At 50.4% G+C, this 27,499-nt stretch overlaps 2 protein-coding genes and 1 pseudogene across 2 annotated transcripts; 1 reads left to right on the forward strand and 2 right to left on the reverse strand.

Annotated features, from left to right (window-relative positions):
• Positions 1-2,225: 2,225 nt before the first annotated feature.
• Positions 2,226-2,804, reverse strand: LOC147986063 (uncharacterized). The gene has a single exon (XM_087541856.1). The coding sequence runs from the start codon at positions 2,802-2,804 to the stop codon at positions 2,226-2,228; it is 579 nt and encodes a 192-aa protein (XP_087397982.1).
• A 15,893-nt stretch (positions 2,805-18,697) lies between these two features.
• Positions 18,698-20,223, forward strand: LOC125533682 (uncharacterized protein At4g06744 pseudogene; annotated as a pseudogene).
• Positions 20,224-20,876: 653 nt separating this feature from the next.
• Positions 20,877-23,751, reverse strand: LOC125538905 (protein trichome birefringence-like 11). The gene is given in 5 exon segments (XM_048702227.2): positions 20,877-21,208; positions 21,211-21,574; positions 21,721-21,879; positions 22,322-22,717; positions 23,194-23,751. Coding segments are annotated over 5 exon segments (1,389 nt in total). The 5' UTR covers positions 23,595-23,751; the 3' UTR covers positions 20,877-21,139.
• Between the last annotated feature and the right edge of the window lie 3,748 nt (positions 23,752-27,499).

The raw sequence follows: 27,499 nt of genomic DNA on the forward strand, positions 1-27,499 counted from the left end.
CGCAGATGAGACTATGATATAATATTGCAGGAGAAGCAGAAGAGGATGTAGATGCTTAGAGAAGAAGCCGTGGAGATGTGTGGAGGGGGGAGATGTACCAAAGACATTGACGGGGGAGGATAAGAGATATGACACAACCACTCAGTCGAATGTAGCACTTTCCGCTGCATTTGCTGGGTAATGGAGGACGGAGTGATGAATGTTGTTTTTGTCATGTGCATTGGTGGTTGCATTTGTGGCCAAAAGCCGCATTGGTGCGCGGCGGCAATGAGTAAGAGAGAAAGTGGTAGAGATAACCACTAGCAATGGAGAAGATGAATCTAATTGCATGGGCTACGAAATAGGCCAACTACAACCATGTATTAGTTGCATGGGCTACCATGAGCGACCAAGCATGCTAAATGACGTGTAGCCCACGTGTCTTTCATTGCTTACCCAGCTCCTATTCGGGCCGTAAGTGTCGGTGATAGTACAATTCGCTAATCAGTGCACACCAATCCACTACACTATGTTTTTTTTGAGAAAAATCCACTACACTATGTATGTAAATGAGTTGGTCCGTGTAGGTCTTTTTTTCCACTGCTTTTTTCGGGAACCTGACTATATTGACGGTTTTTCTGGGAAGTTTTTCTTTTGCTTTTCCCTAGCGTGAGTTTTTGCCTGTTTTCTCATCTTTTTTTTTCATTCTTCGTTTTCTTTTTCTTTTTGTGTTTTAGTTTCTTCTTACCCTTTTTCTTTCTTATTGCATCTATTTTCTATCAAATTCGTGAATTTTTCACAAATCCATGAACTTTTTCCAAATTTCTGTTGACTTTTTTTCAAATTACAAACTTTTTTTAAATCTTGTGTATTTTTTTCAAATCTGTGAGCTTCTTCTCATTTTGCAAAACGTTTCCAAATTACAAACCTTTCCAAGTCATGAAAAATTTCAAATCCATGATTTGTTTTCCAAAATTAATGAGAATTTTCAAATTCATGATTTCTTTTCCAAAATCACTGAACTTTTTCCCAATCCGTGAACCTTTTTCCAGTATCTTTTTTTCGCGAATACGCAAGCTGCGTATCTTTGTATTGATAGGAGAAGAGTACAAGCATGGGATTACATCGCTAACAAGGCCATGTGCGCGGTAGGCATGGTGTACAAGCGAAGGAGCACAACAGATGGGGGTATGCTCAGCCCCGCGATCAGAAACTAGAGACTACGCGCCGGGGATAATGTTTTGCAGTTCGGTGGCGCCCGCCTTGGCCCATAGTCGTGCCTCGTCCTTGATGGTGTCGGAGGTGAAGGTGATCGATGGTGTCGCTCCGTCAAAGATGCAGGCATTACGTTGCTTCCAAATCCACCAAGCTGTGAGGATGATGAGGGAGGATATACCCTTGCGCATGGAAGCGGGCGCGATGTCGAGGGAGGATTGCCACCACACTTGGAATGGCGTGTCGGGGGCAGGGAGGCTGATGGGCACACGTGCCCAGCCGAGGATCTCGTGCCAAATTTGGCGAGAGAAGGAGCAACCGGCAAGAAGGTGGTGCATGGTCTCTTCGTCCTGGTCACACAATATGCAAGCGTCATCGTGGGACAATCCGCGGCGAGCCAGGCGCTCCGCGGTCCAGCATCGGTTTTGCATGGCCAGCCAAAGGAAGAACTTGACGCGAAGCGGGGCCCAAGGTCGCCAGGTGAGCCGCCAGAAAGGGTCTTCACAAGCGCCGAAGAATAGGGCCTTGTAGCAAGAGCTTGCCGTGTATGTAGCAGATGAGGTCCAACGCCAGCGTAGCGTGTCCGGCTCATTGGAGAGAGTAGTGTGACGCACCAAGCGCCAAAGCTGAACGTACTGCACCATGGCCGCCGGCCCAAGCGCACCGCGGATATCCTGTACCCAAGAGCGCTGGTGTAGACCCTCACACACACAGCGTTGCTTCCGAAGGCGCCTTGGGACGAGAGCGAGAATGAGAGAGGCAATCTCGGCCACAGAGCTGCCAGAGATCCAGTGGTCGGTCCAAAATCTGCAAGAGTCTCCCGCTCCAAGCTGCCAGGTCGTGGAGGCCCTGAAAATTGCACTCGCGTCCGCATCGTGGGGGATGTGAAGGTGGCTCCATGGGCGAGTAGCATCGGTGCGTTGCAACCATAGCCAACGAACACGGAGAGAGATGCCCGTACGCTGTATGTCCCGGATACCGAAACCACCGAGGGAGATAGGCCGGCATACACGCTGCCAGTTGACGAGGCACTAGCCACCGTTGGCCTTATCCGATCCTGCCCATAAGAATCCACGGATGATCCGGTTCACCTTCTTGATGGCGGTGCTGTTGAAGGCGATGGCCATGAGGAAGTGCGTGGGGATGGCACTGAGGATGTGGCGCACAAGGGATAGACGGTCTCCCTTGGATAGCATGGATGCCCGCCATGTGGAGAGCTTGAGCCCAAGCTTGTCGATGATCGGTTGCAAGCTCGTCGAAGAGGCCTTGCAGATAGAGAGGGGTAGCCCGAGGTAGGTGATGGGAAAGTGAGTGACGGGGCACTGCATCTCCGCGGCTATAGTGGCCATGTGGTCATCGGTGCATTGTATAGGAGTGGCCGAGCACTTGTCAAAGTTGGTTTGAAGCCTAGAAGCGAGCCCAAAGACGTGGAGGAGCCTGCGGACCGTGGCGAGGTCGTGGGAGTCTGGGTGGCAGAAGATGACCACGTCGTCGGCATAAAGTGATATGCTCGAAGCTGCGTGACGATTGGTCAAGCGATGAAGGAGGCCTAGCTCAACCGCACGTAGCAACATGGAGTTCAGCACGTCGATGACTAAGGTGAAGAGCATGGGTGAGACCGGGTCGCCTTGACGAAGGCCGTGAGCGTGTTCGATCGGAGGCCCTGGGTGGCCGTTGATGAGAACTCTCGTGGAGGCCGTGGAGAGAAGCATGGAAATCCATTCACGCCAGCGTGGGCCAAACCCAAGGTGCTGAAGAAGTTGCAGAAGGAAGGGCCAGGAGACGCTGTCGAACGCACGAGCGATGTCCAACTTGAGAAGTATGCGCGGCGCCTTCAGGTTGTGCAAGAGACGAGCCGTCTGCTACACGAGGAGGTAGTTGTCGTGGATGCATCGCCCTGCAATAAACGCGCTCTGGTTGGTGGAGACCATGGTGTTTAGCCGAGGAGCGAGACGGAGGGAGAGAAGCTTCGCGACTAGCTTGGCGAAGATGTGTATGAGACTGATGGGTCTATAGTCGAAGAGGGATTGCGCGTCTGCACGCTTGGGAAGCAGTGTAAGAAGTGCCTCGTTGAGCTTCTGCAGCCCACGACCGTTCATGGCGTAGAGCTTGTCGAAAGCCGCAAGAAAGTCGGGCTTGATCGTGTCCCAACAGGCGACTAGGAACTCGGCGGTGAATCCATCGGGGCCGGGCGCCTTCCCGGTCGGCAAGCTCTTGACGGCGCTCCAAATCTCCTCCTCGGTGAATGGCGCGTCAAGCTCAAGAAGATCAAACTGCGGCACCCGAAGGGCATGAAGATCGAGCGTGATATCGCGATCGGAAGTGCTGCCAAGGGCGTTAGAGAAGTGGACAAAGGCGGCCTCGGTCATCTCATCATGGTCGGTGACAATTTGGGTGCCGACGCGCAAACTTGCCATAAGATTTCTTTGCTTGCGATGGGCAGCGTGCACTTTGAGGTAGGATACCGCGGCGTCGTCACTCTGGAGCCAAGAGAGACGCACACGTTGTCTGGCAATGGATCGCTCGAGCGAAGCAAGGCCAAGGTAGGACGCCTTGAGCTTCCGACGAAACCAGGTCTCGAGGGGGGATAACGGACGTAGATCTTGAGCAGCGTCCAATCTCGCAATGAGCTCGCGGGACACCATAAGCTGAAAGGACACATTGCGGATCGTGCGTGCACTCCAGCTTTGCAGCCTCCTTGCAGTCGCCTTGAGACGTGTCATGATCCGTCTAAAGGGATCGGCGTCCGGCGGCGAAGAGGCCCAAGCCTCAGCAACCACATGGTGAAAACCTTCTAACTTCGGCCAAAATCTCTCAAAGTGGAAACGTCGTTCACCCGGAGGGCGGGCCACGCAGTCAACAAGAAGCGGGCAGTGATCGGAGGCCGCGGAGGAGAGGCAGCGGAGTAGGCAGTGCGGGTGGGCAATCTCCCAACTGGAGGTGCAAAGAATGCGGTCGTTGAGAACCAGAGTGGGGCTGTCGCGCTCGTTGGACCAAGTATATCGTCGGCCGTGCATATAGAGGTCACGAAGCTCCTCGTCGGCGATGAAGCGCCTAAATCTGTTCATGGTGCGACGGTTGATGTTAGAGTTGTTCTTCTCCGAGGCCGAGGTGATCATGTTGAAATCTCCACCAATTAGCCATGGGCCGATACGGGACTCGCGCACGTCATGTAACTCGGCAAGGAACTCAAGTTTGGCATCATCATCTTGAGGCCCGTACACCCCGGTGAGCCACCAATGGCCCTCATCTGCCAAGGAGGAGACCAAGGCCGTAACGTGATGCTCACCGATGAGGGGGTTGGAGAGGGAGATGGTAGAACGTTGCCAAGCAAGGAGGATGCCACCGCGTGTGCCATCTGCGGGGAGGAAGAAATAGTCCTCAAAGGACAGACCTAGCGTGTCCACGACAATGGCGTCGGAGACGTGAGTGAGCTTTGTCTCTTGGAGACACACTATGGTAGGTGCGGCAGTGGAGATCACGCTGCGGACGGCGGAGCGCTTAGCGCCGGAGTTAAGACCACGGACATTCCAAAAAAATGTTTTGAGGTTACAATCCATAGGAAAAGGTGGGGGGCACGTTATAGACGGCGCAGAGGCAGCCACCTAGGCGACAATGAGCTGCCCCGGGGGAGGGGGCAGCGAGCTGGGCAGTTGCCACCCGAAGAAGTCGGGTAAAGTTTGTAGCACGTCTAATGCAAGTGGCTGCTCGAAGAGGAGGGCGTATTTGGCAAGCACCTCGTCGGAGATTGGCGCATCGTCGCAAGAGATGAGACCGAGACGGCGTAGCAACACCCGCTTGGCTTTCATCTCGAAGTTTAGCCCTTGATCCGCGCGCGCAATCCGGAAACTGCGGTGGGGGTGAAGTTGGCCGACAGCTCCTTTCTACGTCGCCGAGGCTTGGGCGTCGGGAGCAGAGCGGACGCCCTGGTGGAGATGGCATCGATGAAAGAAGAAAGATCCACGTCGGGCGCAGAAACATCTGCAGTTTGTATGGGCTGCATGGGTGGTGGGGCCGACCTGTCCTCGACCAGACCGATGGGTGCAGCATGCAAGACCACGTCCAAGCAGGGTGGGCCCGCCATAGGCTCAGGATTGGCGCGGTCCATGCAGAGGGAGGGCGCGTTAGGAGAGGCCGCGACCAAGCGTGGTGGGGCCTCGGTCGGCACAGGATCTGGGCTGCATGTGGACAGGGGGAGGGGAGGCGTGGGATTGGCCGTAGACGAATCTCCCGCGTCGGCCGAGTCAGCAACAGGCGGGAGTGTCCGGATGGGCCCCTCAATGTCGCCCAGCAGGCGCGACACAGGCCCATCATCACAGGGAGGGGCGTTGTCGACTCCTGATTGGCTGATTGGGATCGCCAGGGAAGCCCCAGCGGGGCTTGGGGAGGAAGGCGCGGCGCTGGTTGGCCGGTTTGAAATGCACGCATCCCGGGACACCTGGGACCAAAAGGTCTGCACAGGGACGGATGGGCTGGTCTCCAGCACCGGGGATGGCGCGTCACGTGGCCCAACATCGGTCAGCAGGGGGGTGTCGCCCAATCGGAGCCGCGCGGAGACCCGGTCAGCGGAGGGAAAAGCATCAGGGTGGGGCCCCAAGATTCCCTCCCAACCACGGCACGGAGGAGGCACGTGCGCATGGCGACGGCTGCGCCGGCAGCCGCCCCGACCAGGGTGCCGCCGAGAGCTGCCGGAGCGGGCAGGGGGGAACTGGTGATGCTGCGGCCAGCGCGGAGGCAGCGGGGGGAGTCCTGCGCAGCTCCATCATCGGAAGCAGGCGGAGGAGGGGGCGGGGGTGGCCGGCGGTAATCGACGCAGGAATCCACGTGGATACGGACGGGGAAGCGCGCGAGCCCAAGCGCGAGGCACTCGGCGCGGTCCGGGTCGGCGTCAAGCTCCACAGCGTCGTCGCCCGGCAGGAGGAGCTCGGAAGAGCGCGGAATCGCGTCCGGGTTGATGGTCCATGCGCTCAAACGAAAGACGGACATGTCGGCGAGGTTGCGCGTCTCGGGGCGACGTGCTCGACCTTGCAGAAGGGGGCGAGCAAGGTCTCGGCGGCCGCCCGGTGCCAAGCATGATCAGGGATGTCGTAGAGGTCGAGGGACACGAGGAAGAGCGCCTTAACGGGCTCGGAGCCGGCCTCGCGACCCCATGGATGGAAGATCAGCCGGAACCGGAGGTGCAAACGCGGCTCAGGGCGACGCGGGCACGGGACTCCATGCTGGAGAAGCGGAGAAGGAAATCTTCTGGAGCGTGCTTGTGAATGGTGAACTTGTTGGGTTTCGTAGTAATTTCAAAAAATTTCCTACGCACACGCAAGATCATGTGATGCATAGCAACGAGAGGGGAGAGTGCTGTCTACGTACCCACGCAGACCGACTGCGGAAGCGTTGACGCAACGTAGAGGAAGTAGTCGTACGTCTTCACGATCCAACCGATCAAGCACCGAAACTACGGCACCTCTGAGTTCGAGCACACGTTCAGCTCGATGACGATCCCCGGACTCTGATCCAGCAAAGTGTCGGGAAGAGTTCCGTCAGCACGACAGCGTGGTGACGATCTTGATGTACTACAGCAGCAGGGCTTCGCCTAAACTCCGCTACAGTATTATCGAGGACTATGGTGGCTGGGGGCACCGCACACGGCTAAGGAATAGATCATGTGGATCAACTTGTGTGTTCTAGGGTGCCTCTACCTCAGTATATAAAGGACCAAAGGGGGGAGGCTGGCCGGCCACAAGGGGCGCGCCAGGAGAGTCCTACTCCCTCCGGGAGTAGGATCCCCCCCCCACTCCTAATTGGAATAGGATTCCTCGGGAGGGGGGAAAGAGAGAGAGGGGGCCTGCCACCTATCCTAGTCCTAATAGGACTAGGGGAGGGGGGAGGCGCGCAGCCCACCTTGGGCTGCCCCTTTCTCATTTCCACTAAAGCCCACTAAGGCCCATATGGTTCCCGGGGGGTTCCGGTAACCTCCCGGTACTCCGGTAAAATCCCGATTTCACCCGAAACACTTCCGTTATCCAAACATAGGCTTCCAATATATCAATATTTATGTCTCGACCATTTCGAGACTCCTCGTCATGTCCGTGATCACATCCGGGACTTCGAACTAACTTCGGTACATCAAAATGCATAAACTCATAATATAACTGTCATCGTAACCTTAAGCGTGCGGACCCTACGGGTTCGAGAACAATGTAGACATGACCGAGACACGTCTCCGGTCAATAACCAATAGCGGGACCTGGATGCCCATATTGGCTCCTACATATTCTACGAAGATCTTTATCGGTCAGACCGCATAACAACATACGTTGTTCCCTTTGTCATCGGTATGTTACTTGCCCGAGATTCGATCGTCGGTATCCAATACCTAGTTCAATCTCGTTACCGGCAAGTCTCTTTACTCGTTCTGTAATACATTATCCCGCAACTAACTCATTAGTTGCAATGCTTGCAAGGCTTATGTGATGTGCATTACCGAGAGGGCCCGGAGATACCTCTCCGACAATCGGAGTGACAAAACCTAATCTCGAAATACGCCAACCCAACATGTACCTTTGGAGACACCTGTAGTACTCCTTTATAATCACCCAGTTACGTTGTGACGTTTGGTAGTACCCAAAGTGTTCCTCCGGTAAACGGGAGTTGCATAATCTCATAGTTATAGGAACATGTATAAGTCATGAAGAAAGCAATAGCAACATACTAAACGATCGGGTGCTAAGCTAATGGAATGGGTCATGTCAATCAGATCATTCAACTAATGATGTGACCTCGTTAATCAAATAACAACTCATTGTTCATGGTTAGGAAACATAACCATCTTTGATTAACGAGCTAGTCAAGTAGAGGCATACTAGTGACACTTTGTTTGTCTATGTATTCACACATGTATTATGTTTCCGGTTAATACAATTCTAGCATGAATAATTAACATTTATCATGATTATAAGGAAATAAATAATAACTTTATTATTGCCTCTAGGGCATATTTCCTTCAGTCTCCCACTTGCACTAGAGTCAATAATCTAGATTACACTGTAATGATTCGAACACCCATGGAGCCTTGGTGCTGATCATGTTTTGCTCGTGGAAGAGGCTTAGTCAATGGGTCTGCAACATTCAGATCCGTATGTATCTTGCAAATCTCTATGTCTCCCACCTGGACTAGATCCCGGATGGAATTGAAGCGTCTCTTGATGTGCTTGGTTCTCTTGTGAAATCAGGATTCCTTGGCCAAGGCAATTGCACCAGTATTGTCACAAAATATTTTCATTGGACCCGATGCACTAGGTATGACACCTAGATCGGATATGAACTCCTTCATCCAGACTCCTTCGTTCGCTGCTTCCGAAGCAGCTATGTACTCCGCTTCACATGTAGATCCCGCTACGACGCTTTGTTTAGAACTGCACCAACTGACAGCTCCACCGTTTAATGTAAACACGTATCCGGTCTGCGATTTAGAATCGTCCGGATCAGTGTCAAAGCTTGCATCAACGTAACCTTTTACGATGAGCTCTTTGTCACCTCCATATACGAGAAACATATCCTTAGTCCTTTTCAGGTATTTCAGGATGTTCTTGACCGCTGTCCAGTGATCCACTCCTGGATTACTTTGGTACCTCCCTGCTAAACTTATAGCAAGGCACACATCAGGTCTGGTACACAGCATTGCATACATGATAGAGCCTATGGCTGAAGCATAGGGAACATCTTTCATTTTCTCTCTATCTTCTGCAGTGGTCGGGCATTGAGTCTGACTCAACTTTACACCTTGTAACACAGGCAAGAACCCTTTCTTTGCTTGATCCATTTTGAACTTCTTCAAAATCTTGTCAAGGTATGTGCTTTGTGAAAGTCCAATTAAGCGTCTTGATCTATCTCTATAGATTTTTATGCCTAATATGTAAGCAACTTCACTGAGGTCTTTCATTGAAAAACTCTTATTCAAGTATCCCTTTATGCTATCCAGAAATTCTATATCATTTCCAATCAGTAATATTTCATCCATATATAATATCAGAAATGCTACAGAGCTCCCACTCACTTTCTTGTAAATACATGCTTCTCCGAAAGCCTGTATAAAACTAAATGCTTTGATCACACTATCAAAGCGTTTATTCCAACTCCGAGAGGCTTGCACCAGTCCATAAATGGATTGCTGGAGTTTGCACACTTTGTTAGCTCCCTTTGGATCGACAAAACCTTCCGGTTGCATCATATACAACTCTTCTTCCAGAAATCCATTCAGGAATGCAGTTTTGACATCCATCTGCCAAATTTCATAATCATAAAATGCGGCTATTGCTAACATGATTCGGACAGACTTAAGCATCGCTACGGGTGAGAAGGTCTCATCGTAGTCAACCCCTTGAACTTGTCGAAAACCTTTTGCGACAAGTCGAGCTTTGTAGACAGTAACATTACCATCAGCGTCAGTCTTCTTCTTGAAGATCCATTTATTCTCAATTTCTTGCCGATCATCGGGCAAGTCAACCAAAGTCCATACTTTGTTCTCATACATGGATCCCATCTCAGATTTCATGGCTTCAAGCCACTTTGCGGAATCTAGGCTCACCATCGCTTCTTCATAGTTCGTAGGTTCATCATGATCTAGTAGCATGACTTCCAGAACAGGATTACCGTACCACTCTGGCACGGATCTCGCTCTGGTCGATCTATGAGGTTTAGTAGAATCTTGACCTGAAGTTTCATGATCAACATCATTAGCTTCCTCACTAATTGGTATAGATGTCGCAGAAACAGTTTTCTGTGATGTACTATTTTCCAATAAGGGAGCAGGTACAGTTACCTCGTCAAGTTCTACTTTCCTCCCACTCACTTCTTTCGAGAGAAACTCCTTCTCTAGAAAGGATCCATTCTTAGCAACGAAAGTCTTGCCTTCGGATCTGTGATAGAAGGTGTATCCAATAGTTTCCTTTGGATATCCTATGAAGACACATTTCTCCGATTTGGGTTCGAGCTTATCAGGTTGAAGCTTTTTCACATAAGCATCGCAGCCCCAAACTTTTAGAAATGACAACTTTGGTTTCTTGCCAAACCACAGTTCATAAGGCGTCGTCTCAACGGATTTTGATGGTGCCCTATTTAACGTGAATGCTGCCGTCTCTAGAGCGTATCCCCAAAACGATAGCGGTAAATCAGTAAGAGACATCATAGATCGCACCATATCTAGTAAAGTACGATTACGACGTTCGGACACACCATTACGCTGTGGTGTTCCGGGTGGCGTGAGTTGCGAAACTATTCCACAATTTTTCAAATGTACACCAAACTAGTAACTCAAATATTCTCCTCCACGATCAGATCGTAGAAACTTTATTTTCTTGTTACGATGATTTTCAACTTCACTCTGAAATTCCTTGAACTTTTCAAATGTTTCAGACTTGTATTTCATTAAGTAGATATATCCATATCTGCTTAAGTCATCTGTGAAGGTGAGAAAATAACGATATCCGCCACGAGCCTCAATATTCATCGGACCACATACATCTGTATGTATGATTTCCAACAAATCTGTTGCTCTCTCCATAGCACCGGAGAACGGTGTTTTGGTCATCTTGCCCATGAGGCACGGTTCGCAAGTACCAAGTGATTCATAATCAAGTGGTTCCAAAAGTCCATCAGAATGGAGTTTCTTCATGCGCTTTACACCGATATGACCTAAACGGCAGTGCCACAAATAAGTTGAACTTTCATTATCAACTCTGCATCTTTTGGCTTCAACATTATGAATATGTGTATCACTATTGTCGAGATTCATCAAAAAATAGACCACTCTTCAAAGGTGCATGACCATAAAAGATATTACTCATATAAATAGAACAACCATTATTCTCTGATTTAAATGAATAACCGTCTCGCATCAAACAAGATCCAGATATAATGTTCATGCTCAACGCTGGCACCAAATAACAATTATTTAGGTCTAATATTAATCCCGAAGGTAGATGTAGAGGTAGCGTGCCGACCGCGATCACATCGACTTTGGAACCGTTTCCCACGCACATCGTCACCTCGTCCTTTGCTAGTGTCCGCTTATTCCGTAGTCCCTGTTTCGAGTTGCAAATATTAGCAACAGAACCAGTATCAAATACCCAGGTGCTACTGCGAGCTCTAGTAAGGTACACATCAATAACATGTATATCACATATACCTTTTGTTCACCTTGCCATCCTTCTTATCCGCCAAATACTTGGGGCAGTTCCGCTTCCAGTGACCAGTCTGCTTGCAATAGAAGCACTCAGTTTCAGGCTTAGGTCCAAGTTTGGGTTTCTTCTCTTGAGTAGCAACTTGCTTGCCGCTCTTTTTGAAGTTCCCCTTCTTCTTCCCTTTGCCCTTTTTCTTGAAACTAGTGGTCTTGTTAACCATCAACACTTGATGCTCCTTCTTGATTTCTACCTCCGCAGCTTTCAGCATCGCGAAGAGCTCGGGAATAGTCTTTGTTCATCCCTTGCATATTATAGTTCATCACGAAGCTCTTGTAGCTTGGTGGCAGTGATTGAAGAATTCTGTCAATGACGCAATCATCTGGAAGATTAACTCCCATCTGGATCAAGTGATTATTATACCCAGACATTTTGAGTATATGCTCACTGACAGAACTGTTCTCCTCCATCTTGCAGCTATAGAACTTATTGGAGACTTCATATCTCTCAATCCGGGCATTTGAAATATTAACTTCAACTCCTGGAACATCTCATATGCTCCATGACGTTCAAAACGTCGTTGAAGTCCCGATTCTAAGCCGTAAAGCATGGCACACTGAACTATCGAGTAGTCATCAGCTTTGCTCTGCTAGACGTTCATAACATCTGGTGTTGCTCCAGCAGCAGGCCTGGCACCCAGCGGTGCTTCCAGGACGTAATTTTTCTGAGCAGCAATGAGGATAATCCTCAAATTACGGACCCAGTCCGTGTAATTGCTACCATCATCTTTCAACTTTGCTTTCTCAAGGAACGCATTAAAATTCAACAGAACAACAGCACGAGCCATCTATCTACAATCAATATAAACAAGCAAGATACTATCAGGTACTAAGTTCATGATAAGTTTAAGTTCAATTAATCAAATTACTTAAGAACTCCCACTTAGATAGACATCCCTCTAATCCTCTAAGTGACCACGTGATCCAAATCAACTAAACCATAACCGATCATCACGTGAGATGGAGTAGTTTTCAATGGTGAACATCGTTATGTTGATCATATCTACTATATGATTCACGTTCGACCTTTCGGTCTCCGTGTTCCGAGGCCATATCTGCATATGCTAGGCTCGTCAAGTTTAACCTGAGTATTCTGCGTGTGCAAAACTGGCTTGCACCCGTTGTAGATGGATGTAGAGCTTATCACACCCGATCATCACGTGGTGTCTGGGCACGACGAACTTTGGCAACGGTGCATACTCAGGGAGAACACTTCTTGATAATTTAGTGAGAGATCATCTTATAATGCTACCGTCAATCAAAGCAAGATAAGATGCATAAAAGGATAAACATCACATGCAATCAATATAAGTGATATGATATGGCCATCATCATCTTGTGCTTGTGATCTCCATCTTCGAAGCACCGTCATGATCACCATCGTCACCAGCGCGACACCTTGATCTCCATCGTAGCATCGTTGTCGTCTCGCCAATCTTATGCTTCCACGACTATCACTACCGCTTAGTAATAAAGTAAAGCATTACATCGCGATTTCATTGCATACAATAAAACGACAACCATAAGGCTCCTGCCAGTTGCCGATAACTCGGTTACAAAACATGATCATCTCATACAATAATATTCAGCATCATGTCTTGACCATATCACATCACAACATGCCCTGCAAAAACAAGTTAGACGTCCTCTACTTTGTTGTTGCAAGTTTTACGTGGCTGCTACGGGCTTAAGTAAGAACCAATCTCACCTACGCATCAAAACCACAACGATAGTTTGTCAAATAGACTCCGTTTTAACCTTCGCAAGGACCGGGCGTAGCCATACTTGGTTCAACTAAAGTTGGAGAGACAGTCGCCCGCAAGCCACCTATGTGCAAAGCACGTCGGGGGAACCGGTCTCGCGTAAGCGTACGCGTAATGTTGGTCCGGGTCGTCTCGTCCAACAATGCCGCCAAACCAAAGTATGACATGCTGGTAGGCAGTATGACTTATATTGCCCACAACTCACTTGTGTTCTACTCGTGCATATAACATCAACATAAATAACCTGGCTCGGATGCCACTGTCGGGTTTCGTAGTAATTTCAAAAATTTTCCTACGCACACGCAAGATCATGTGATGCATAGCAACGAGAGGGGAGAGTGCTGTCTACGTACCCACGCAGACCGACTGCGGAAGCGTTGATGCAACGTAGAGGAAGTAGTCGTACGTCTTCACGATCCAACCGATCAAGCACCGAAACTACGGCACCTCCGAGTTCGAGCACACGTTCAGCTCGATGACGATCCCCGGACTCTGATCCAGCAAAGTGTCGGGGAAGAGTTCCGTCAGCACGACGGCGTGGTGACGATCTTGATGTACTACAGCAGCAGGGCTACGCCTAAACTCCGCTACAGTATTATCGAGGACTATGGTGGCTGGGGGCACCGCACACGGCTAAGGAATAGATCACGTGGATCAACTTGTGTGTTCTAGGGTGCCTCTACCTCAGTATATAAAGGACCAAAGGGGGGAGGCTGGCCGGCCACAAGGGGCGCGCCAGGAGAGTCCTACTCCCTCCGGGAGTAGGATCCCCCCCCCAATCCTAATTGGAATAGGATTCCTCGGGGGGGGGGGAGAGAGAGGGGGCCGACCACCTCTCCTAGTCCTAATAGGACTAGTGGAGGGGGGAGGCGCACAGCCCACCTTGGGCTGCCCCTTTCTCATTTCCACTAAAGCCCACTAAGGCCCATATGGTTCCCGGGGGGTTCCGGTAACCTCCCGGTACTCCGGTAAAATCCCGATTTCACCCGGAACACTTCCGATATCCAAACATAGGCTTTCAATATATCAATCTTTATGTCTCGACCATTTCGAGACTCCTCGTCATGTCCGTGATCACATCCGGGACTCCGAACTAACTTCGGTACATCAAAATGCATAAACTCATAATATAACTGTCATCGTAACCTTAAGCGTGCGGACCCTACGGGTTTGAGAACAATGTAGACATGACCGAGACACGTCTCCGGTCAATAACCAATAGCGGGACCTGGATGCTCATATTGGCTCCTACATATTCTACGAAGATCTTTATCGGTCAGACCGCATAACAACATACGTTGTTCCCTTTGTCATCGGTATGTTACTTGCCCGAGATTCGATCGTCGGTATCCAATACCTAGTTCAATCTCGTTACCGGCAAGTCTCTTTACTCGTTCTGTAATACATTATCCCGCAACTAACTCATTAGTTGCAATGCTTGCAAGGCTTATGTGATGTGCATTACCGAGAGGGCCCAGAGATACCTCTTCGACAATCGGAGTGACAAAACCTAATCTCGAAATACGCCAACCCAACATGTACCTTTGGAGACACCTGTAGTACTCCTTTATAATCACCCAGTTACGTTGTGACGTTTGGTAGTACCCAAAGTGTTCCTCCGGTAAACGGGAGTTGCATAATCTCATAGTTATAGGAACATGTATAAGTCATGAAGAAAGCAATAGCAACATACTAAACGATCGGGTGCTAAGCTAATGGAATGGGTCATGTCAATCAGATCATCCAACTAATGATGTGACCTCGTTAATCAAATAACAACTCATTGTTCATGGTTAGGAAACATAACCATCTTTGATTAACGAGCTAGTCAAGTAGAGGCATACTAGTGACACTTTGTTTGTCTATGTATTCACACATGTATTATGTTTCCGCTTAATACAATTCTAGCATGAATAATAAACATTTATCATGATTATAAGGAAATAAATAATAACTTTATTATTGCCTCTAGGGCATATTTCCTTCAGAACTCTGCAGCGGCAAGATCACACTTGGAGCAAATGGCGTCGGCAACCTCCTCCCGCGACACGCCCGTGCGGCAGCCCGCGACGATGACGAGCAGCGCACGCTCCAGCGCACGCTCAGCCTCGATGATCTCCTGGGAGCGCGGTAGGTAGCACACAGCGGTCGCAGGGCGAAAAGCAGGGTGCCCGGAGAGCGGCGTGGCGACGGAAGAGGCGACCGAGGTCGGCGAGGAAGGCCGCGAGGAAGACGCAGGGGCAGAGGTGGCCGGAGACGGCAGGGCGGCCCGAGACGAGGCCGCCGCAGTCCACCCGGAGGACTCGGGGGATGCGTGTCCCGGGGGCGATCCGGCGCCCTGGGCAGACCCGGAGAGCACGGGCGCACCAGCCCCAGAAGCCCCCGATGCGGGTGTGAGCAAGCCCGATGAGGTACGCGTGGCGGCCAAGGATCCTGAGGACGAGGGGTGGCCGTCCGCGGCGACCGGAGCGGGAACACGGTGCCGAAGCGGAGGGGGAACCATCGGAGGACGACGTGACGGCCCGGGGGAGGGTGCAAGACTTGGCCTTGTGGCCAAAGAAACGACAGCGATGGCAACGAATATCCTTCCTGCAATCAGAGAGGGGGTGACCAGAGCCCAAGCACCGTGGAAAGTCGCCCTCGCGAAGCCAAGATGGCCTGGGGCGGGGCCGCACGTCCGGGCCGCGCCGGCGATTGTCCGGCGCGTGCGGACGGGGCCGCTTGCGGCTCGCCACCACCTGCCACGGCATGCGCGCAACCACCTCCTCCAAGGTGAACGCCGGGGCCGGAGGCCGGGAGGGGGGGGGAGAGGCCATGACCGAGGTCGCGGACTGGGCGGTGCGGCCGGGGCGGCCGACGCCGAGGAAGGTGGACGCCGGGGCCGGAGTGGCCACCGGCGTGAGGGAGCAGGTGGGAGGGAGCAGGGACTTTTTTAAAGGATGCAGCGGTACGAGCCTATAGAACAAATCCTGTTCAAGTAAGGTCGTTTAAAAGAATTGTGCTCCATGAGGAATTGAACCCAGCCGCTAACGCTATAGCGACCAGACTACCAGCCACTAGACTAGACAATAATTGATCAACTTTTTTCAAACCTCATGTTTTTGAATTGATGAACTTTTTTAAATTTTGCAAACTTTTTTCAAGTCCGTGAACTTTTTTGAATTCATGAAACTTTTGCATTTTCTTCAAAAGTCAATGGTTGACTGGTCAACCATCGACCAAGCGAACCAAGTGTACCATGGGGAAGCGACTGTGTCGCCGTGTGAATGGGCCAGCCCATGGCTGCAGGCGCGTGGGTGCCAAAACTCCTAACCGCCACACAAGGCGCCGACTAGGAGGTCTCCGCGGCTTGCTCACATACACAATGTCTTTTTAGTTAGAGACGATGGGCTAAGCCGTGCGGCCAAGCAGAAGGATATTGGGGTCACCTATTTATCTGTCTAATAATAATGTCTGCTATATCCATCCTTTAAACCATGTCCTCCAAATATTTGAAAACACCATTTACAGATCTTCCAACATCATATGGTATCCCAATATAGTTAGCATCCATTTTGGACTTCTTGAAAGGGGAAATGGAGGATTTGGATAAATCATTAAATAGATGATAGAGGCATATTAATAACTGCTTTTTTGGAGTGTCACTAATAGCTGCTCATAAGAACCCAGGGAAAGGGATTCGAGATCCACTGATTAAGGGTTAGTTCTTTTGGGCGGCTTAAAAATAAGCTGCCTCTTCCCAGCTTAAAAAATAAGCCGCTTTAAAAATTTGTTGAGACTTCTAAATTAGTAATCCTATAACTAGTTTAGAAGCCTCAATAAATGAGAGAGACGGCTTATAGGAAAAGCTAAGGAGGAGACGGCTTATTTTTTAAGCCATAAAAAATGGCCTTAAAATGTGTTAAAGCCCACTAGTATAAATACTGAGTTTTTATTTTGAGCAATGTATACACCCGAAATCACTAATTAAGGAGTACTCGTTGCAAAGATCACTCCAATTCCCCTAATTGCGACAAGTGGCGCACATGCAGCGCACCACTTGTCGCAACCTGGGAGTTTCCCCTTTTTTCGTACTACCATTTATTCAAAACGTTTTATCTCTCAAACCATGCGTCCAAATCTCGAACCGCTTTCATCGTTGGATTCCTCGCGTTGAGATCTTCAAAACTAGATACCATGTTGATAGGTTTTGACGAACTTTTTTTCACGAAAAAAGGACGAAAAAACCGAACCGGGACCACGGGTTTTTTCCCTTTCCAAAAGAGGCATGCCCATGCCTCTCACGAAATCACAACCGTGCCTATCGCGAAAGCAAAACCGTGACTCTCACGAGAAAAAAACGTGTTTTTTTCGTTTCCGAGAAGGCACGGCCATGACTCTCGCGAAAACACAACCGTGACTCTTGCGGAAGCAAAACCGTGACTCTCGCGAAAGGGAAAAAAATAGAAAATGCGTTTTTTCCTTTTCGAGGGGCACGACGTTGTCTCTTGCGAAAGCACAACCATGCTTCTCGCGGAAGCAAAACCGTAACTCTCGCGAAAGAAAAAGAAACAGAAAACGCGTTTTTTTCGTTTCCGAGAGACACGGCCGTGCCTCTCGCGGAAGCAAAACCGTGACTCTCGCGAAAGAAAAAAAATAGAAAACACGTTTTTTTCCGTTTTCGAGAGGCACGACCGTGACTCTCGCGAAAGCAAAACCGTGTCTCTCGCGGAAGCAAAATCGTGACTCTCATGGAAAAAAACGTGTTTTTTCGCGCAAAATATTTTTTTTAAAAAAAATTATTAAAAGCTAAGAAAGACCGGTGAAAAACCAAAACGTCAAAAAAACGAAAAAAAGTGTTCAAAAAACCAAAAACGCGTGCGAAAAAATAAAAAAAAATCCGGAGAAAGCACCCAAAGCGCGACACGTGACGAATGACTGAAAGCGCGCCAAGTGGCGCTGATTGTTGCGACACTTCTGAAAAAGCGCTCATTAATTAGTTGCTCTCTACGGGGGTAGGGAGTGGACCCATTAAACTAATTCGGTGGTCACGTACGCACATCGGTTGCAGGCCCAAGTAACTGGGTGTTAGCTACAGTAGCATAGATTTCACTTAGACGCTGACTGCGCGTCCATAGGATGAGGCCACTCGATGGCGCCGTCGCGCTCCACCTTCATCAGCGGGTCGGTGTTTATGATGCCACCCCACACCCGAGTGGTATCCGCGTCCAACCACTGCAACAAGCAGCAGCTAACCACAGAAAGCTCATCTAAAAAAAAGCTAACTAGAGAAAGTTGCAGCTGTTCCGAACCATCCTTGCCTCCTTGGACAAGTCGCCTGAAGAGTACTGCAGGTTTCAGCAATCCCCAGTAGGTAGTCAGTCTGCATGCATGCATGCATGCATGCTACGACCATAATGGATTGGTGCCATGCAACCGCGGGAGACGACGCCGCGCCAACCTTGCCGGCTTCCCTAGCTAGGCATATATATACAGTTAAGCGCAAGGCACTGTGTGGTGTGTTCTCATTTCTGCCACCGACGCCTCCTCCCGTGATCGGACAATGGCTCGCCCGCTTCCTCGCCGCCTCGCTCTCTTCTGCGTCCTGGCCTCCTGCATTGCGCTCGCGCTCGCGGCGGGCACCACCCGTCCGAGCCGGCGGGGCCTCGCCGTAGGCGACAGCCAGGACGGAGGGGCTAGCGACGTCGGGGTTGGCGGTGGCGGCGGGTACGACGACAGCTTGATGCCCCGGCCGGCGCCGTCGTCCGAGCCGAGGGCGTGCCAGTTCGAGAACGAGCGGCTGTACAGGGCGTACCTGGTGATCCAGAAGTTCAGGAAGACGGTGATCTGCGACCCCAAGGGCGTCACCGCCACCTGGGCCGGCACCGACCTCTGCGGCTCCTACAAGGGCTTCTTCTGCGGGCGGCCGATCAACGTCAGCGACCGGACCGTCGCGTCCGTCGACCTCAACGGCTTCAACCTGCGGTCCGACTCGCTGCAGGGCTTCGTGGACGGCCTGCCGGACCTCGCGCTGTTCCACGCCAACTCCAACAGCTTCGGCGGCGCCGTGCCCAACCTCCGGGGCCTGCAGTACTTCTACGAGCTGGACCTGAGCAACAACAAGCTGGCGCCGGCCCCGTTCCCGACGGACGTGCTGGGGCTCACCAACGCCACCTTCATCGACATCCGCTTCAACAGCTTCTTCGGCGAGCTGCCGGCGGGGCTCTTCGGCTCCTTCCCGGAGGTGGAGGCCATCTTCGTCAACAACAACCGCTTCTCCGGCCAGCTCCCGGACAACCTCGGCGACTCGCCCGTCAACTACCTCTCCCTCGCCAACAACGACTTCACGGGGCCCATCCCCTCCTCCATCGGCCGCGCCGCCGGCACGCTCCTGGAGGTGCTCTTCCTCAACAACAGCCTCGGCGGCTGCCTCCCCTACGAGCTCGGCCTGCTGGCCAGGGCCACGGTCATCGACGCCGGCACCAACCGCCTCACCGGCACCATCCCGCTGTCGTACGCGTGCCTGCGGAGCGTGGAGCAGCTCAACCTGGCGGACAACCTGCTGTACGGCGTGGTGCACGACTCGCTCTGCCGGCTCGCCTACGACGGCCGCCTCGCCAACCTCACGCTCTCCGGCAACTACTTCACGTGGCTCGGGCCCTGCTGCTGGGACCTGGTCAGGGAGGGGAAGCTCAACGTCGACCGCAACTGCATCCTCTGGGCGCCCAACCAGCGCTCCTTCCACGAGTGCGCCCAGTTCTTCCACGACAACTGGAGCAGGATGACGTGCCCCGTCAGCAAGTACGTGCCGTGCCACCCCAAGTGGTACGCCGTCGACGCCGCCTCGGCCAGGGAGGAGCCCGCGGCGGCGGAGGAGTACAAGTACCGGACCTACTCGGCCTTGCACCCGTAAGGGCCCGCCACCGCCATGCCGGCGAGGGCCGGCAGCTGGCTCCACGTACGCGGCCGGTACACTTGTTAAAGAGGGCGAAAGCACTGCGCGTCTACTCTCGTGAGCTTACCCGCACGACGCAGCTGCTTGGTCGTTGCGACGGCTGGTCTCTGTCCACATTGTTGTTGTTTGTACTTTTCTAGTGTGCCCTTTCTCATCCACTATTACGGTCCGCTTGATTCAGGTGCTTGCATGCCCGGCATGCACGTCTCGCTAGGTACGTACGTGGTCACAAGTGGCTGCCTTTTCTCTTTCCCTCAGCGAATCATAATGATGTAATAATTCAGGTCATTTTTTAAGCAAAAGATTTTGCCACTTTCACTGATTAAGAAAGTAGTTCAAGACAAAGGCCGCTTTGAGGCAAAAAATTAGTAGTAGTACTCATGCAGCATCAAATTACGCAAATGCTTAGCGCCCGCGCACCCATCACCGGGGCGATGGCGTGGCGGAAAACCCTCGTGTTGCGCTTCTTTCAAACTTCCCGAGAGATTAGCGCCACTTTGATTTGTAGGATTCTAAAAGCATGGGAATATAGGACTGGCATGACATGTCCATCTCAATCCTACAGGATTTTGGTTTATTTGATTGCATCATAGGAGAAACAAAGAATTTTTTTAAAGAGGTTTGAATGGTAACTTTTTTGAAACTGTACCGTTCTTAACTAGATGACTTACTAGTAACGTGTAGTCACAATTTTCAAACTTTGGTTGCAAAGCGATACAAAAAAAAATGGATTGGCAAAATGAAACTTATTAGATTTATGATGAGAAATATTTTGACAATATAAATTGCTATGATGTCTTTCACGTTGTATATTTACAGGTGTCCGTGTATAAACTCTTTGTGGGTGTGTATCATCTTGATCCAACGTTTGCGTCAGCGAAATTCCCATTTTTCGGTAAACAAAGGGTGCATGAGTAGTTTTGTGCTATTCACACTGATAATCGAGGCCACAGCCCTCATTGATTCCTATTAACAGAAACCCCTTGTCATGAGACCTGCTGGACTTTAATTTCCTCTTCAGCAATCAAGTAGATATATCCCCTGTAATTTGTCTATCAGTGTTCTTGAGCCAGAAACGGAGGCATTGTTTGCTCCAACATGATCTGCCTTTTCATGAAGAGGGCGTAGAGAAGCTCATTCCAGACATCAGGGACTCCAGGCAGGCACCAGTGGCTGCAATCCTCTACCTCTTTGATTTCTGATGTCTTGTTCGTATGGGCTTGCCTTGAACTCAAAGGACTTCTGAACACTGAGAGGTGGCCGTCTTTTCGTTGGGCCGTCATCCGGGTCACGTTCAGTATATCCAACCCAGGCAGCCTGGGCCTGTGATGGCTCCCTAGAACATCGTTCACGGGCTTCAGCATGTCGGCCCATTGCTCCAGCGATTTGAACGGTGTCATGTCTGGAAGTGTTTCTTGCTGACAAAACCCTCCAGAATTCCAGTCACCACCGCTGCAGAGAAATTAACAGTGGTTGATCATGGAGGGTGAGGATCATTTTGCAATTTAATCAAGTACCACAACGAACAACTTATTAACACTAGCTATGTTTATTGTCAAAGGAAAAAAGGAAACTAGTTGTATTGACATGGTACAGACCTGAAGTGCGTAGGAGAATAGGTTCGGAAGATGGCCTGGGTCTTGTTTGCATTAACATTTTTCTGAAGCCAGTCGAACAGTGTTTTTATTGATCTTCTGTATGCATCGCTGACGCTCATATTCATCTTCACCTCATTCCCTTCTTGGAAATACGCACCCCTGGTGTATAAATGTAAACCTGGTTTCAGACAGATGACGGGTGCAATTATGATGAACTAACTGTTCTGATTAACAAAAACATAATTACAAAGAATTGTCTATCAATCAGCACAAAGCACACCTAAAGCATAATGAATCTATGGTATATTCTCGAAACTGGAAGATAAATTCTTGAAGGTGACGGATAGAGTGAAACTAATAAGGACACTGTTACATAAATCTTTGATCACACGCAGATAGCTATTTCTCTATGAAATTACTCACATAAAAACACAGAAATTATCGCAGAACAAAACATAGAAATAATTACATATGAAGAACTAGCTGACAGGGTTTGCAACTTAGCTACTAATTTGAATGCAAAAGTACTGCCAGTTCCATGAAACAGGAAAAGCCATTAACTCAACATAAATATGCAGATATATGATAGCTACTTGCTTACCATCCAATTGTTTTGTCTTTTGCCCACCAATGCCCAGAGTTGAAGATTAACAGATCAGCATCCCTCCACTTACGCCGGCCAGACATCCAATCCATGGAATCCACCCTGACCGTACTCTTAACAAACTTGGGGGCTCCAGCCGGTCCATGACCTTGCGGGACTAGAAACGGGGACCTGTAATACTCGACAGTGCAATTGTAGTCTCTGAACTTGAATATAAAGAACCCATCATGCTTTGTGATGGGTCTGCCATTGATCTCATAGATGAAGCTCTTGTCTGGGACAGCAGTAGAGAGCATACAAAGCAGAGACTCCCATTGGTTCCTTCCAATCGAATCGCCGACGAATACCACTCTTTTGTTTCGTAGCCTCTCTAGCATACTCTTAGCATCAAACCTAAGAAATCACAGAAATCCAGATTATGACATAGAAAATGACATAAATTGTGCCAGAATACTTGAATAAAGTGTGGATATTCAGATAATCCCTAGGCCCAAAACCACAAACATCAGATATTCAGATAGACACGGTTATAGTATTGGCAGTGACAGGAAGTCCATTTGCTATTCTAAAACAAAGGGAAGTCCCGTTGCTCAAAGGTGATCTTCTCAGTAATAATCAGTGCTAGAATTCATTTCTAAAAAAATTAGTGGTACAATCGCTCGAGTAGATTTAACTTATCAACATCACCGACTATACAACCTTTCAGTTTCAATACAGAGTTGCTTCGGTACAAACTTACGAGCGAATCAATTTGATCTTATTTGGTCTGGTGCGTAGCTAAATGAGTAAGTAAAACTGTAAAATGTCTCACTAAAAAGTAAGTAAAACTGTAAAAGACGACACACGAGAAAAGGGGTCAACCAACGGACCTCGGGAGATCGCAGCACGACGGCTGCCACCGCCATCTGGTGTAGGAGGCGTCGGGGCGGCCGTTCTCCGAGCACCGGAACCCGCCGTCGAGGAACGGGCAGTCCTTGGACTCGTAGAGCGGGTAGCTGTCGTCCCGCACCCACTCCCCGTCGAAGAAGTCGCAGTCCCGCGCCACCGCACCGGGCGCCGACGCGGAGGCCCCGCAGCCCCAGAGCTTCCTGGGCGCCGACAGGGCGGACCCGACGGCCGTCGAGCAGCGGGGCGACGCGGGGCAGGCGAGCAGCAGCAGCGCGGCGGCGGCGGAGGCCAGCGTGGCGGCGAGGACCAGCGCCATCCCGGCCTTCTCCAGCGGCCTCGTGGCGGCCAGCCGCGCCAGCCGCTTGACCGACGGCCCTAGCATGCCGCCGCGCCCGGCCGGCGCTTAATTCGCTTCCTGGTCGAGGTCGTCGACGATCGAGCAGCGGGTTAGCTTTCGCAAGCGTATGCCTGTGAGAACAGACATGGAGGATGCAGCGGGGGAAGGTTGGGTTGTGATCGGGACGGGAATCGAGCATACGTGTCCCCGACTGGCTTCGATCGACAAGCGATGCGTTGTTGATCGCGGGGCCCATCATGTATCGATCATCGTTCGAGGCCCATGTATCGCGCGCTCGCGATCGCGGGGCCCGCCTGAATCAGGCGTCGTTGATCAGCCCTTAAAGCGTGATTTTGAGGCTTCCAGTAAAAATCATGTACACATCTCAATTGCAAACAAAAAAAAAGGTAAAATCCTCTCTTTTGACATTCTTGATTGGGATTACCTCATTTAACCAAATTTGTGCCATTTTTACTTTTCTATCTCAAACCAACTCCAACGCTAGACCGGGACAGTCGTTTTGTCCACTTTCCGTCGGTAAAATGGACGACCGTGTTAGGTTTTGACCGTCCTTCTACAGGTGCACCCAATGGCCCGCCGCAGTTGACAAAAACGTCCGCTTAACTTAAATGCAAATATAAACAAAAGATATAAAAAAAGCAATTTAAACGAACTACATATTACATTAAAAAGTTCACAGCCGAACTATCCACGTGCATTAAAAATAAATTAATAAAAAATGACCTTAAACCAAATGAAATCCTAGATTGGCCGTCTCCGCCGTCCGCACTGCATGCCGTCTTCCTTGTTCGTGCTGAGGTCGATGAAGGGAGGCGGCTGCCACACATGGGCTAGTGGCGCCGGCGGCTGCACTGCAAGGGGTGGCGAGGGCGCGCTGGGCGGTGACCACGCGTCGGCCCCAACCCGCACGGCCGGCGCTGACACCAGCTCCGGGGTGCATGGCAGAGTCATAGTCCACGACCAATGTTGGCCCTCCGCCTCTGGGTTCCACCGAGGCTCCGCGTCGTCCCGCTCCACCAATCCCTCAAGCTCCGGGATGGCGACATCGGCGATGGCCGACAATGCCATCTGGACCTCGAGGTCGTCTCGCTACTCCCTCTGGATCCGCTTGTACTCCCTCCGGATGTCCTCGAGCACCGGTCGCACTAGCTCCTCCTCTTCGACCGTCGTCGGATGACGCGGCGGTGGCGATGGCGGCGAGGACGTGCGTGTGTCCTGGCACGCCCGCAGGCATGGGGAGGGCTAGGAGCACGCACCGGTGGTGGGCTCTGCGCACGGTTGGCAAAGTAGGTTTGTCGCTGCACGTCATGCTCATCACCGAACCGCATATCCCAAAGAAGCGACTCAATGTCGTACCTTGGGTTGTCGAGGAGATGCGTCGGGATCTGGTGGCGCTGATGGTTGAACTCTTGGAGGCGGACGCGGTCGCTCGCTGGGACGGTCGGCATAGGCACCCGATCCGGGCTCAAATGCCACCCATTCGGCACTTGTGCATCCGGCCATGGAAGCGGGGTGGCCGTCTCCAAGTACCTACGGCAGATCACAATCTCGACGTAGGGCTTGATGTGTGGCGACCAGAGAGATGGAGAATCCGGCAGTGCTCCTCGACCCGCTCCTCGGCCGGTGAAGACGAGCCCGCCTCATGGTCGTCCTTGGCCTTCTTGCTGGGTACCCACTTCCACATGCCCATTGCGGGTGGTGGCGGCGGCCGGAGACGTGCTCTAGGCTTGTCGGGGGTGGAGGGGGCAGGAAGGAAGTGGGAGGTGGTGAAGAGGCACTGGTGAAGACGATGTGGACTGACTGGTACACGGGTTGGCGTTAAAAAGGACGCTTCAGGGCGGCTAGGTGGCTAACAAACAGGCCTGCCCACGCGTGTGGCTTAAATGGGGCTAGTGGGATGTAGTTGGATGGCTGACGCGCGGGCCTGAGGGTGGACGAGAAGAGGACGCATGCGAGCTATTTTACTTCGAAAATGAGTCGAGCTCGACGCCAACCGGACACAATTTAGGGTTGCGGTCACACGTTGAGCCATCGTGTTTGTTCATTTGGGCCGAAACAGACACATGCGGATCAAATGGGATCGTGCGTTGGAGTTGGCCTCACTCCACGGGTTTTCCCTCCTCAACCGGTTTCTCCATGTGCTATTCACCACTGCGGTACATGGTTTTCTCGGTTAAATTTTGCTACACAAGGGTATCTTCGATGCGGACTCCTAAAACGGACAGATTATTTGTCTACGTACTGGTCCGGACAATTCCACAGACACTCATGCTGGAGATGGTCATCCAACCATGCTCGCATACATTTCAAATTAGACTTAAACAAACCGGACGACTTCATGCAACCCGGATGAGTTTCATCTAAATCGGACCAAATACATAATATTTTTGACATATCTAACTAAACAAAAGCGTTCGAAAGTTAATCTAGTCTAAATCTTCATGGGCGACCACCATGAGCTCCCAAAAGCATCTAGCCTCCAAGCCCTTGTTGTTCCCTTTTGTCTCCATGTCCAGTGGTGGCGAGCCCCAGGAAGTGAAGGCGCGGTCGCCGGCGGGGAAGAGTAGGACATGGGGCACAGACTGACCCATATGGGAAACTAGGCGTCATCGTTTCCCATGCTCTACTCCTCCTCGTCGAAGTCCATGACTTGGCCGTCGCCAGTGGAGGTAAGTTTGACGATGGACATGGACGGACCGACCTCTTCATCGAAGTGACGCCATGAGGGTTAGTTGCCGGCGTGAACGACGCACAGCTGGCGGCCACGGCCGCCTATGATGCCACCGCCTCTTGCGCGTCCAACGCAACGGCTAGTGTATCAAGTCCTCGCTCATGTGAAGGAGGTAGTGGAATGCGACCTCCCCACCCTACACCACCCTACCGATGGCATGACTCTCGGGGCGATGATGAATTTTGACACTTGGTGCACGAGGCTGGCTGGCAACAACCAACAGGTTGTCAATCGCACTATCTTTACTAGTTGCAACAAATTGTGAGTAGATAATGGTATATGAAGTACTTTTGCATTTTGTAAATAAAGTAACAGTTTTTGATATAGCTTACCACTCATGTCAAGTGGTTTAAATAAAAGTGAAATAATTGGAAGTAAAAGTGCAAGTAAATGAGAGTTTGAAAGTTTGCTTAGGCATGAAAATGGATCGAGTTTCATAGGTTCCCTATCAGCGTCTTTTATAGATGTGACAGCCTTGCATATAAACATAAAGAGGTAAATACACCAGAAGTCATAAAACTTGCACGTGACGGTCAGTTTGGTGCACAAACTTGTAAAATACGTGTTTCTGGTCATCAAACTTGCACAAACGTTCATATACGATCACATTCCATGTACGCGGATGTATCCGTGGTCTATGTGGCATGCCAGCATGGCCAGGGCCCACCGTAAGCCCGCGACGCATGGTAGATCTGCAGACTTTTTCTTTATTTACGTATTATACACTTATTTTTTTAACTTATTAAGCCCATAAAATAAAATTATTTTTTATTTACGTATTTATTTACATATAAAGCCCCTAAAATAAAATGGAAAAACAAGGGATGGTTCGGTTACGAACTAGGGACGTGCCACTACTAGGCTCGGGTTAACAACCACCAAACCGATGATCATTCATGTCTAGATAGCACAAATAATTTTTAAATCATATAAACATGGTCGAAAAATCAATTTTACAAGAAATGTAACCCCAAAAAAGGGAGCACCGTGGCTCGACTATGTGACCTCGTGATCAATGTTAACTAAGATTACCACCGGGTTTCGAAAACACAACATATCCAAATGGGATAAATATTTTTCATGTTGTTATTCCTTCTTGTTCTATGTAAGAAAAAAAAATTATATTTTTGTGTTTGTGATATTTAATAAATGTTTATGTGTTACAAAAAAGGTGTGTGACATTTAAAAAAATGTTTAA

The sequence above is a fragment of the Triticum urartu genome, chromosome 2A, assembly GCF_056163025.1.
Source record: "Triticum urartu cultivar PI428250 chromosome 2A, HENAU_Tu73, whole genome shotgun sequence".
In the NCBI taxonomy this organism is placed as follows: domain Eukaryota; kingdom Viridiplantae; phylum Streptophyta; class Magnoliopsida; order Poales; family Poaceae; genus Triticum; species Triticum urartu.